Source organism: Vanellus vanellus (genome assembly GCF_965231255.1).
Source record: "Vanellus vanellus genome assembly, chromosome: 2".
Lineage (NCBI taxonomy): Eukaryota > Metazoa > Chordata > Aves > Charadriiformes > Charadriidae > Vanellus > Vanellus vanellus.
The window spans coordinates 36,751,765-36,765,252 of NC_138906.1; the positions used below are offsets into that span (position 1 = coordinate 36,751,765).

General features: G+C 47.8%; 1 protein-coding gene across 4 annotated transcripts in view; it reads right to left on the minus strand.

Moving 5' to 3' along the window:
* The window catches only part of IGF2BP3 (insulin like growth factor 2 mRNA binding protein 3), a gene marked incomplete at its 5' end in the record, with an annotated part of 114,701 nt that extends 111,725 nt beyond the window's left edge, over window positions 1-2,976 (minus strand). For all 4 annotated transcript variants that reach the window (XM_082479406.1, XM_082479405.1, XM_082479404.1 and 1 more), the window contains 2 exons: window positions 1,411-1,471; window positions 2,802-2,976. In XM_082479406.1, coding sequence (XP_082335532.1) covers window positions 1,411-1,471; window positions 2,802-2,976 — 236 coding nt within the window. The remainder of the gene's footprint in view (window positions 1-1,410; window positions 1,472-2,801) is intronic.
* Between the last annotated feature and the right edge of the window lie 10,512 nt (window positions 2,977-13,488).

Here is a 13,488-nt window from a genome sequence, read left to right on the forward strand (position 1 = left end):
GAAATCACTTTGTTTTCAACAGTATAAATAGAATACTACTTGTGCAAGCTTAAGATTAGTAAACATGGTAATACATACATTTATTACAGAGACTATTATAAGAATTGATGATTTCCTATGTCCCATGGAATTTCCTCCTTAAATCTAAGAATGTATTCCATTTACAACAATATTTTTGTATACAAAAGATCTAAAATATAGGCTGCTGTAAATCAAAGCCTATACCTTGCATATTAAATGAGAAAGACCACATACAGCATATTAATTTCCAATGAAAAGTATCACATAAATAGAACCATAAAGATCAGCATGCTATGAATTGGTCCAGAGAGGGGCTTTCCCCCCACCTTAACTAGAGCAGAAATCCTCCATACTTTCTCAAGTGACACCTTCCTCTTACGCTACATAGTGATTAAACTTCTAATTCTCGAAATACCAAGATACAATGCCCATCAAGACAGCCAATTCACCTTTTCAAATCAACTATTTTAAAAAGACTGTACTTTTAAAAATAACCCTGAAATAGTAGAAGCCTCTTTTAACAAAGTTATACAGACAGACATACTTCCCAGATTGAATAATGGAGTACAGGAACAAGCACGTGGAAAGTTTGATCTATTTTGCTTTTACTCTCTAGTGCACGCCAGGTTTTCTATAACCTAAGTATTTGTGAAAGAAGCAGGCTGAATTGCTGTAGGCAGTATAAAAATACTACCCTGCTTTATTGCAAGTATTGCTTCTTTACATGAGGCCCAAGAAAATTACTACCTTGCAAAAATTAAACATACGTTTAGAAATTAAGGATGCATAAATCCTGTCCTTATTGGGAAGAAGTCATTCTCCTGCTGCTTCTATAGACCAGCTCAAATAGTGATGAAAAATCCTCTCAAATACAGACGAGATTTCTACTACGCCCCTATAAAATGCTGCAAACTCCAACATGGCAGGATCAAAAAAAATATGTATACCAGCATATTTACAAGATGCTTTCTGTTGCTGGAGCAAAGCTCATGTGCTTGCCCATCACACAGTTCACAACACCACATTTCATTTCCTGCTAACACCCAGATTTTAACTCTTCTCATGGAACTTTAAATTTTAAAATCTTCACAATCATTTGCCATCAGACCATAATAACTTGCTTCTCCCACAAAAAGGCTTTTTAAAAAAAAAAAAAAAAAAAATTAAATACCACCACTGTTGCCCGGTCAAGACACTACATTAGAAATACACGGGGTGATTCTAGAAAACCTCTAGGACAGCACAGAGTGCACGCCTGTGGGTTTGAGAAAGCGGTCCATTTATCTCCAAGGCAGAGAAACGCAAACCTAAGCATTTTTCAAATTGCTTCTCACTGGGAAACTGAGGGCAAGGGGGGGGGGGGGGGGGGGAATAAATAAAATAAATTACCTTTGTCTTTTAGGGACTGAATGTTCAACTTCTATGAGTTTCCCATGCAGCTCCACTTTACCTGCAGAGATAAACAGAAAGGGGGAAAATATATTTGAGCGCGGCTATGCGTCGTCCCCGTTCCCCGGCGCGGGTTTGCAGGGCTGTACGGCAGGAAACGGGAGCGCAACACGTTAGCCCATTCACCGGCAACCCGGGCACCGGCGGATAGGGCACCGGGAGCCCGGGAAGGCGTCACAGCCCGACTCCCGGGGCTGAGCCGCCGCCGCCGCCGCGGGGGGAGCCGGGGCTGCCCTCGGCGGGGCCCCTTCCTCCGCCCCAGCCCCGATCTGCCGGTGAAACGCCGTGAGCGGGGAGCCCGGCTCGGCCACGTCTCGGGGAGGGAGAGCGGGGGGTTCCGCCGACCCCCGCGCCGCCGCCGCCGGGCCTCCGACTTCGGGCGGTTCTCTGCGCGGAAGCGGGCGGGAAGGGAGCCGAAACGAGACACCGAGCCTAGCCCGAGCCCATCTTTTCCGAGGGAGCCTCTCCCAGCAGACCTCCGCAAAGCCGCTTCACGCAAAAAAAAAAAAAAAAAAAAAGGAAAGAAATAAAAAAGAATTTATTTTAATTTTTTTTTTTTTTAAGCACACAAAAACAGGATGTCGGGGCCAGGAGCCGTCGCGCTGCTGGAGGCGGTGATGGGTGCGTGAGAGCAGCGAAAAGAAACCGAAATAAATAGCAGGGCAGCGCGGGGAGGGGGGGGGGGGGCAGGGCTCCCCCCCCCAAGTTTGGGGCAATTCGGCGACTCGCCCCCAGCCCTGCGGCCTGCGCCAAGCCGCGGGGAGCCCCAGCCCTTGCGAGGGGCTGCGGGGAGGGGAAAAGCGGGGGGGGTGTTCCAGCTGTGTCCCAACGCGGGGGACGACGACACACGACTGTGCAGCCTCTGCCCCGCGGAGCGGAGCGCAGCCCGCCCCCTCCTCACCGCGCCCGCCGCCCCCTCCCCAATGCAGCGAGGGCCCCCGGCCGGGCATGGCTGGCCGTGGGGTGTGGAAAAAACATGGGAGCCGCCGCGCCGCGGGTCTGTGGGCCCGGGCTCCCGCCCCTCCCCGGCCCCACTCCCCCGCCACGCCGGGCTGGCTCCTCCCGGGGGGCCGCCACCGCGCAAAACCTCCGCGGAAAGGCCAGGCGTCTCCGGCCGCGCTAGGAAAACAACAGTTTGCACCTCACCTGGGGGCGAGGGGGGAACAGGGACATACACACACAACACCACCCCCCCTCCCCTCCCCCCAGGCCGGCGGCGCGGCCCAGCCAGCCGCTGCAGCGGCTCCGCGGGCGCGGAGGAGCGCGGGCAGCGGGAGCCGTCGGGGCTGCGGTGAGGCGGGGGGGGGGGGGGGGGCGGAGGGGCCGCTCACCTGAAAGTGCCTCGATGGCCTTCATGGCCCAGCTCTCGTCGGGGCAGTCCACGAAGGCATACCCCGTCTTCACCAGGAACTGGCCCGAGAAGGGGATCTTGGAGTCTTTAAAGAGACTTTCCAGGTCGAGGGCGCTGACGTTCTCGCCGAGGTTGCCGATGTAGAGCTTGTTCATCTTCCTGGCGGCTCGGGGAGGCGCGCACCGCGGGCTGCAACCCTCGTCTTGCGAGAGGAGGTGGGGAGGAAGGGGGAAATAAAACAAAATGCGGTGGAGGAAGGAGAGAGAGAGAGGGAGAGAGAGAGAGAGAGGACAGGGGAGGGAAAAAAAAAAAAAAAATCAGATCTGCAGCTTGTGTCCCTCCCTCTCTCTCTCAAGGGGGAAAAAAAAAAAAAAGAAAAAAAAAGCGGAGCCAAACGGGAGCCCTAAGTGCCTGCCGTGCTACCCGGGCGCACGGGGGGCGCGGGGGAAACACCCAGCGCCGGGGCCGCGGATGGCGGGCTGAGGAGAGGGAAAAGGAGGAGGGGAGGGAGGAAAAAAAAAAAAAAAAAAAAAAAAGGAAAGGAAAAAAAAACTACTTTTTTTGTCTTGCCCCCAAGCCCCTTTGGCAGCAGCAGGCGGACTATGAAAATGTCACACTACGTGCGTGCAGGCGCCGCCTCTCAGTATAAAAAAAAAAAAAAAAAGAAAAAAACAGAGAAGGGGAGGGGGGAGGGAAGGAGGGAGGGAGAGAGAAAAAAAAATTACTTGAATATTCCGGCTTTTTGAATGAGCCACGTGTTCAAACTACAAATCAACTTCTCACGTGAGGAATCCCAGCTCTTCAATTAGCGAGTGGATGGGGCGCGCGCGCGCGCACACACACACACACACGCACACACACACACACACACACACACACTCACCGAAGAGGAGGAGGAGGGCCGGGGTGAAGGACAGGGAGGAGAGGGTGGGGGGAGGCTGGACAGGACAGGACAAGTTTAGAGAGAGCCGGAGGGCGGGGGAAGGGGAAACCGGAGCTGGGTGGGCGCCGGTCCTGCTCCAGTCCGCGCCGCCTCTGCCCTTCCGCCGGGGGAGTCCGCTCCGCGCGCCCCCGCCGCCCAAAAACGGCTGGGCGGGCGTACCTCCCCCCGTGCGAGCGGGGTGTGATCCCAGGGAGGGAGGGGAAAAGGCACCGCAATGCCCGCCCCCACCCCCCCCCCCGCCCCGCTCCTCTCCGCTCCTCCCCCGCCGTGCCAGGCTGTGGGGATTATTCATTGGGGTCGTGCCTGGGCGATCCCGCTCCCCGGCACCGTGGGGCGGGGGGAGGAGGAGGAGGAGGAGGGGGAGGAAGAAGGGGGGAGGGGGTGCGGGGGGAGGGAGAGAGAGCGGGGATCCGCTCCTGCCGCCGCGGCTGCGTGTTGGGGGGCTGCGGGGGCGGAGGGTCCCTCCAGCCTCGGAGGAGCCCCGTATGGTAATGTGTCTGCATCACTCGCAGTGCCCCTTGCGCTGAGCCGTACGGAAAGGAAGGGGGGGCGAGGAGGAAGGGGGGGGGGACGACTAAGAAAAGACAAAGGGGTGGAGGAGAGTTGGGGGATGATGAAGAAAGGGAGAGAGTCCTGGGGCGAGAGGGAGCTGCCTGGCCGGGGAGGGGCGGGGGGACCGCTCTCCCTTCCCAGCTGGGTAATGGTGGACGGCGCGGAGGGGGGCGGGGGGGAAGCGAAGGCACCGTTGCCCTCGGCTGGTAACGGCACACAAAGGGATTTGGCGACCCCCCTCCTCCACCCCTCACCACCCTCCCACCCCCCCATCCCCCGGCCCGGTTTAAGGAACCATTCATAATTCCCCACATTCGTACGGATACAATGGTGGGCTTGTGGGGGGAGGGGTTTGGGGGGTGTGGAGCCTTTCCAGTGCAAACAAAATGTTGCCTGAAGATGAAGAAAGGATACGGAAATGAAAGCCAGCGCTGTGTTTAATATAGCGATCTAGTAGGTTTTGTTTAATAATTCAACGCACTTTAGCCGGAGGTTTCATTTATTCTGTGGTAGGCTCCTTGCGGCACGTTTTAATAGGTAGATCCAAGGAAAACGGTTAAATACTTTTATTAGCGGGCGGTGAACGCATTTCCACATGTCCTGTAGTACGTCTGGAAATCCGTAGTAAACAGGAACGCTTCATACTTTTCGTGCCTAACTTCTACCAAGTGCAAAATTAAAGAGGGGCGAGTGAAAATCTCCTCGGAAGCGGCGCCGGGGGCAGGTTTTTGTCGTGTGTCGTGTCCTTCCGTCCGTCCGTCCGTGTCCCCCCCCCCCCCCCGCCCTGCGACCGCTGCTGCTGGGCTGCGGTGGTGGCCCAGGGGGGCTCGGAGGGGCCGCGGGGAGGGGGGGGGGGAGCGGGTGGCTGAAGGGTTTCGGCCGCGGTGAACGATGGAAGGAGGGAGGCATGTCGTGCCACGAGGGCTGGAGCCCCCAACCATTGTGAAAAGAATTATCGGGGGCCGGGGTGGGTGTTGCAGTAAGTTGGGGAGACGGCCCTTTTGTTGGGTGCGTCCGAGCGCCTGGTTTTTAGCGAGGGACTAATATGTGTCATTTCAAGCCCAATTGTTTCATCTCGGTGTCATTTTTACGAACTTTTTAATCGTCAGCTTGTGGTTGAGGAAAGCGGGTGCTTTGTGTTCCACTCACCAGAATTTAATCACAACTTCCATTTTGTAGAAAATTAGCAAACAATTATCTTGGGGACAGAGAGATTTTTTGTTGTTGTTGTTCCTACAGTATTAACCCTGTTTATGACTCTTCGATGCTGAATGTGGCATTTTTTTCCTAAATGAATTTGTATTTCAGAACCCCATCCTGCGTTAGTCTGGCTAAAATAAACAGTTGCCTGTCCAAGTTCTGAAGAGCCCCCTCCAAACTACTGAATTCTTAGTCAAACTTGTGAAAGGAATTAGTCGCTGTTCTTGCAGATTAATTGCATTCTTTATAAATTTGATTTGTACTGAATCTATAAAGCAGTCTGCACGCGCTCATTTCTACGTGGTTGGTCTATAGTGTTATCTGGTATTTCCTCTTAAAACTGCTAAACAGGGTGCACATATTTCATTTCATATTCTAGTTTGATAATCTTTTTTGCTGGAAGATTTTTTTTTAAGAAATGAAGATTGAGAGTTCATGATAACAATATCCATCAGTTGTCCAATAACATCATAAACCGCTTTGTAATCAGATGATTGAAAAAAAGCCCCTTGCTTATTAGCAATCCCCTTTTTTAAAATTTTTTTTTGATACTCTGAAAACATCTTGCTAATAAGCTGAAATATTTTCTGTAAAGCTAAATAATGTATAGCTTTGTTTGTCAAGAAGTGTGGGTTGGTTTAGTGGTTTCTAGAGTAAATCCAAATCCTGAATGCCAAAAAAAAAAGGCAAATCAACAACAAAAACTTGCTCCTGCTGCCTGACAAATCTCCTCTTCCCTGTACAGATGAACACAGTTCAGATGAGTTGGGCACTCCCAAATCTTAACGTTATTGAGAATATAGTTTTCGAATTTTAGCTGTAATTTATTTTGGCAGTCACAAATCAAACGCTTGAGCACACATCAGCGTATTATTCTCTCACAAATGATGTATTTTTTGAGCCACCTCTGTACAAAAAGGCATTATAAAATTATTAGATTTTTTTTTTACTGTACTTCAAATGTTGGTGTTTATCGCCCACACAAACTAAGAAGTTAAAATACTTACATAAACATTCTACAGAAGGAAGCAAAGCCCATCTTTAATTAGCAAGGGCTTTTATGACAGTCTGCCATTTAGTATTAAAACTCAACCATGTGCTTCTTCCCACCTCCGGGGTGAGACACCGAAAGCCTCCGCCGTGTCTGTCCCCCTCCCCTTCCACGGTCACGGGCGGGCAGGACGATCCCTCCCTCCCCTCTCCCGAGGCCAAAAGCCCCCCCCGCTCCCGCGGGGCTCCCCCCTCGGCGCACGGCGGGCGGGTAGCACGTTGCACCGCCCGCAGCCTCAATATTTACCATTAAATATGTTTTTTATTGGGGTTTTGGGTGGGTTTTTATTTTTCATACTACCGCCGCCCACGGAAGGATCCTGCGTGGGTGTGCGGCGGCGGTGCGGCCGCCCCCGCGATGGGCAGCGGGGGCCGGGCAGCCACCGCGGGGCGCAGGGGCGGCGGGCGCCTTCCGCGGGGCCTAACGGCCGCCGGGGGGGTGGGGAGGAGGAGGGGGCGGTGGCCGCCGCGCTCCCGCCCGCCGCTACCACGGCACCCCCCCGCCGTGGCATCTCCGCACGGCGCCGCAGGCGCGGAGCCGCCGCTCCTCTCGGGGCGGCCACCCCCGCCGACGGGACGGGACAACCGCACTGTCGTCGTGTCGTGTCGTCCCATCCAACACCCCCCCCCCCCAGCTCCGCGCGGAGGGCCTCGCCCCATCCCTCACGCCGAGGCCGCGAGGCGCCGCCAGCCCCGGGGGCGCGGAGCCGCCCCTCGCGCCCAGCCGCGGGCGGCCATAGTAACTCGTAGTAAGCGGCGCGGGGCGTGGCGCGGCGCCGGCTCCCATTGGCTGAGCCCTCCGCCTACCAGCGCCGCCCGCCGCCGCGGCGCGGGCGCCACTGGCTGCCGGGCGGGTGGGCGCGGCCGCCCATTGGCTTCCGCGCCGGCCCCTGCGGCGCGTGGCGCGAAAAGCGGCGGCGGCGGCCGTGCGGCGGGGGTCGGCTGCCCGCGCGGCGGGGCGGGGCTGGCGAGGGGAGGGGGGCGCGGCGGCACCGGCCGGGGGAGGGCAGGGACGGGAGAGTCAGCCCGCCCGCTCCCTCCCTCTCTCCCTCCCTGCCGGCGGCGGGTTGGGGCTTTGTCAAGCGGTAAGTGGGTGCCACGCCGCAGAGGTGCCGGTTCCGGCGGCCTCCAGCTGCAGCGTCGGGCCAGGGCGCCGCGCCGCCCCACAGCCGACAGCTGTGCCGGGAGGGCGGGCGAACAAAGGAGCGGCGGGGTGCGGGCGCCTAGCGGGAACGGGGAGAGCGGCCGGTTCGGCGGGATGCCCGGACCGGGATGGGTGTCCGGGGTCTGGCGGGGGGCGGCGGCGGTAGGCGGTCCCTCGCAGCCGGCGGGGCCGCCATCCAGGGGTGCTGGAGCGGGGCTACCGGCGGGTCCGGCCGCCCTTCCTGAAACGCGCCCCGCCAGGCAGGTCGGTGAGGCGGCGGCGGCTCGGTGCCGGCGGCCGGTTAGGCTGCCGGGGCTGGGAGCGGGCTGTGCTGGGCTTCCCGGGGCTGCCGGGGCAGGCAGAGCGCTCCCGGGGACCGGGGACCTGCTCCGCCCCGACCTGAGAGCAGTGGGTGCAAAATACGGCGAAACCGGGTGAAGGAGCGAGCGGGAGCGGGCGGGCGGCGGCGCCGCTGGGAGCGGGAACGAATAAATTACACGGCCGCATCGGAAGTTTTAGGGCTTGAGAGAAAATACTGTAGTCAGCTCTGTTCGGGTTTGGGTTCGTTTGTTTGGGTTTTGTTGATTTGGGTTTCTCTTTTTCCCCCAATAATAATAAAAACAATTGTAACGAGCTTAGCTGTCCGTGCTGTTTTGCTCACCGGAAAGTTACAGGAATTCTTTATTTTGTAATGCCATGTTATCACGGTATTATTGTATTAAAATAATACAAACAATTGCTAAACAAGCGTTCCGGTATATAAAACTTTGTGACTGTGGAATGAATGTCTGCGTGCTGATTGGAAAGTAAGTAATTTCTTAATCTTTTTTTTTTTTTTTTCCATTTTGCCCAAGGTTCTCTTTATTCAAGTACTGATTGTTCAGTTTACCTTATTTTCAGCTTTCAAATATTTGCAAACAGATCTTGCAAAACAAAAATCTTATCACATACATTTGAATTATGTGAAAATAGCTTACAGACTTGTTTGAATATATATACACACACACATAAACTTTTCATCAGTGTACCCTTTGCTTGGCACAGCTGGATTTAAAATGGGACTTTCAAAATAGAACTTATCATATTTCAGTTTGATATCTGAAACCTGAGATCTTTGCAATTGTGGTGGCAAGAGAATGTAGAGAAAATATAAATATATCATGTATAATACAGCCAGACAAATTCAGAAGTTTATTTGATCAAGTGACAGGAAGAATTGCCAATATGGCTTCCTCTAGCTACAAAATATTTTGTGGAGCTTTTACAAGGAGTGGAGAACTGAAAATGAAGGCATTATTTCAGAAGTAAAAGTGTTTCTCACTAGTGAAGTGTATTTTAACTCAGTTCAGATGGGTTTAGGTTTTGGTTTTGTTTTGGTTTATTTTCTTACATTTTAGAGATATCAGAATATATTTTTTGTTTGCTCCTCCTTTGATCGAGGACATCTTTTGCCAAGGGGGAGGGGGGGAAATGGAGTAAGGGAGTAAAATGGGGCAGCAACCCAAGCATGAAATCCCTTTGGCGAGAACAATGAGACCCTCCTCTCCAGAATCTGTTTTGCCTTACTTGTACGATTGTGGTGTTTTCAGCTAGCAGTATCACAGGTCTATGGTGAATTCAGCCTCAGGACCTTGTGTATCTTAAAGTTATAGGGAAGGAGCATTAAATTTGCTTTTTAATACCTGGTACTGGTTAGATTTTGATGCCCAGAGTTCCTTCCAAGTAGCCATTACTTATTAATAAGAAAAAAAATCTCCCTCTCTTTTTCTCTAAAAATTCTGGTGTAATGCTGGCCTTTGAAGAAATTCTGCAACATTTTGGTTTTAATATTAAAAAAAAAAATCTTATTTTGGATATAAATTAGTTAATTTGTTATACTAAAGCAAAATCTGAGCTTCTAGCTGCTGAAGTTTCACCATTTACAATTATTTTTTTGTTGTTGTTTTAATTTGGTTGACTATCTTAAAATATATTTATTCTGTTGCCTGAGGTTGATAAGAATTCATTGCCTTCCAGTTCAGGCAATAGTTTGTTTTAGATTTTGATTAGTTCTTTTGCAAATTTCATCGGGAATAAGTGTTCAAATTTCAATGTAACATTCCTGAAAATAGCTGTTTAAATTGGCCATTAATACACGTGTCCTTTGAAGAATGTGATCACAAACGTTTGTATTTAAAATGTGTTTTCCCAACACAGTATATATTTTATTATTTGCTACTTACTATTTTTCCCAAGATCAGAAAGCAACCTAATGTTAAATACAGTCAAGTTTTTGTTTCTGCTCAGTTTCTTAAGCAGCATGAATAGTTGAGTCTGTGAATTATAGAGTATATGGCAATTTTAAACTACCTGTGAGGCTGAAGGCTGAGCTGCAGGATTGTTGGCTCCTCCTGCAGACATTAGTGCTTATATCTGAATAATTTCATTACGTTGTTTCAGTTATTCTTTATCTGGTTTAAAATAAATTAGGCTTAATCTTTTGTGTTTCTTATGAAAGCCATACCATAACACTGTTACATTAGTATATTGTATGTATTTTTAGGTATAAAGTGTTAGGGAACTTTGATTAGAATAGATCTGTTTGAGTAGGTATTGTCAGCATAAAATGGCTGGCATAATTTTTTATATAAGGAACTACCTATATTTTTTCCCCCCGAGTTATGGTTCTCTCACAGTTAATTAGTCAATCAAGTTTGACCCTATTTTTTGTAAAACATTTTCTGTACAGCCTCGTTATTGCCGAAAGTAACAAAGTCAAGTAACTAAAACTTCTACAAAAGTAAGTATTTAAGTAGGAGAAGAGAGATCTGTAAAACAAAAATCCCCTGCATCCCCATAAGGCATAGCCTGTGAAAATAAATAAAAGTCTCAGTCTGAGAAAATTAAAGTGCATACATATAGCGTTACTTTCATGCTAATTAGTTCCTGTTTTAAAGCTCAATTTACATCTCAATTGAGCAATCCTTGATACAACTGGAGACACACAAATATATCTTTGGCTAAGGAGTAGTTTCTACAAATTTCAGATTCAAGTTTTTCTTCAATAAATATTTTTGGTTTCTGTAAAGTTTTGCAACAGTAAACAGTTTATCTGAGCTTTTAAATGCCTTTAAAGTACTACTTAAACCAAAGTTAAAAAATCGAGCAGGAAAACATGAAACAAAGTCTATATTTAGGTAAACCTAAGTTTGCAAGTCCAGTTTGAAGCTATTTTTTTGCAAGTCTGTTTTGAGTCCATTGTTTGAACGTATAGTTGTGCTGTAGGAGTGAGGCTGAGCTCGCAGAACACACACTAACAAAGTACCATAATGGGGTCACAGAGGCCAGAGAAAAAATTCAGCTTTCTTGCATCAGACCTGTGATAAAGCCCCAGCCTATATGTAAACAGTCAGTGAAACATTCTCATAGGCAACAGCCAGAGGAAAGGCTAATACCCACCTTATTTGCCAGAAGTTAACAATGTAAAAATATAGTCAAAGTTGTGTTAGCAAAGAAATGCCAAATTTGTTTATTTTCGTTCTTTGGTTAAAAAAAAAATGTTAATTGTATGCTTCAATCTAATCTCTTGCTTTAAAGGATCGATCCAGAAAAAATCAGAAGTGTTTCGTTCCCCTTTGTTTTAGCTTTGTGGGGGTTTCTAATGTTAATACTCAATGCTGAAATCTTAATTTTGAACTGAAATATGGTTCTAGTCAGAATATGATCTTAATTTTTTTTTTTTAAACAAAAGAATTCAAATATCAGATCTGGTGGTAGCAAAACAGATGTAAAGTAACTTGCTTGAATTGAGTGTTCAAGTTGCTTAATTGAACCCTGAAATTCAGGAAATTCTAGTTAAATTTCCTGGAGCACTGGCAAATTAATAAAACTGCAAACCTTTCTTTCTTAAAGTGAAAAAGAAAAAAAATCAAAATAATTGAATCTGTATTTCTCAGACAATAGGAATAAATGGAGATGTTTCATATCGGCAGCACAGTCTAATTATTTGATTGAATATAACTTTTTTAATATCCTGACATTTTAGTTTTAATTGCACGCTTTTAATGCTGCCTTAATCTTTAGGAAGCTAAAACTAGCCCAAATACTGCTAGTTTTGAATGTGCATATGTTTTCAGCGAATTGTGGTTATCTACCTTGAGAAAAGTGTGAGCAGAGGGAGTTGAGCAGTGGAAAGAGTAAGACAAAAGCGTTTCCTGGCTCCGCTAAGTCAAAGGCCAACAGGTGCCCGCTCAGTTTCTTAGGAAATCGCTCCCTGGCCTGGCTAAAAGGTTATGCTCGGGAGCTGCAAATGGGATTTTCAAATGCTCGCTTTTGAAGAAACAGGACAAACCAGATCAGCTTTCTGGATGCAAATGCTGTCAACCTTATTTATGGTTTTCCCCATGTCCTGTAAGTAACTTGCAGAGGTTCAAAACTAACTTCGAAGTGGTTCATGGGTGTATTCCAACGAGAAGCAGGAAAATGTCAAGTTTCAAAGTTCAGTTGTCTTAATTATTAGGAAAGAGGGAACAACCCTTTCTTTTCCAATAAGAAAAATATATTTTGCCCCATATGTGCTTCCAGACAGCTTAGAAACTGTTTTGAGCAGGAAAAAAAAAAAAAGAAAAAAAAAAAAAAGAAAAACTTGACAAACTGTAGCCTAAGGGAAGATTTTGTTTTCACTATAAATTATGAGTGAAAAAGGGAGTGAAAAAGATATGAGGTTTTATACCTGAAATCCCCACAAGAACCCTATTGTACAGATGTGCACTGTTTCCATCTGCTGCAAATAAAGTTGTAATTGATTAGTTTTATTCTTATACAAAATATGGGATTTGTTTCCTTTTTTCTTTTTTTTTTTTTTTTTTTTAAATGTTGGACATCTTATTGCAAACCTATAGCATAAGACATTGTATCTGTGCACACGTAGTCTCATCTTAAAACTTCTGCAGAGCCTGGTGAAGAGGTAAAACAAGCCAGGACTTGCTCTGCAGTTCTGAAGTTGTAGGTCAAGCAGTGGAAAACTCTGAACACCTTTGAGATCTGGTTATCAAATGACTATTTCTGGTTGTAAACATCGTACATGCCGAACCCATACGTGAAATTTAAGAATATGTACTAAACCCGGGGTTTATTTTCAAAACTGTTGAATTTCTAAATTAATAAAGCTAATATTTTCGTTTGAATCTGCATTGTATTTCATAAGTGTGTAGTTTTTCTCCTGTGTTAATTTATTCTTGCTAAAGTGTTAATTTACTAACATTTTTTACTAACACATTTTTATGATAACTTTTTAAAAAATATTTTGTAATCTCAAAACCAACTTTATATATTACATCTTTATTATTACTATTCATCTTCTTTTTATACATTTTAACGACACAAACCTTTAAATCCTGAACAAGTACATCTAAAATTAAGAAACAATCTGAAAAATCAAGAAATAGTAACAACAGAGTAAAACAGAAGGGGTGTTTTGTTGTTTTCTGTGAGAGGTGAAGCGTTTCTTGCAGTAAAATACTGAATATAGCACTTAGCCTCTCCAGGAAATCCATTCTTTTCCATAACTCTTCTTACATGATCCCTGAAATAAATTGGGCATAAGTTTTAGATATGGCAAAATGATGTATTCCTGACTTTGTCAGAAATCCCCATCAACGACTACTCAGATGAAATCCTTTCCTTGTCTTGGAGTGAGAACCCACATTATGGTTGGTTGCTGTTATAAACTCTGATCTACATGTAACCAAATTAAACAGAAAACAACACCAAGAGAGAATGCGTTAACACAAAATCTTA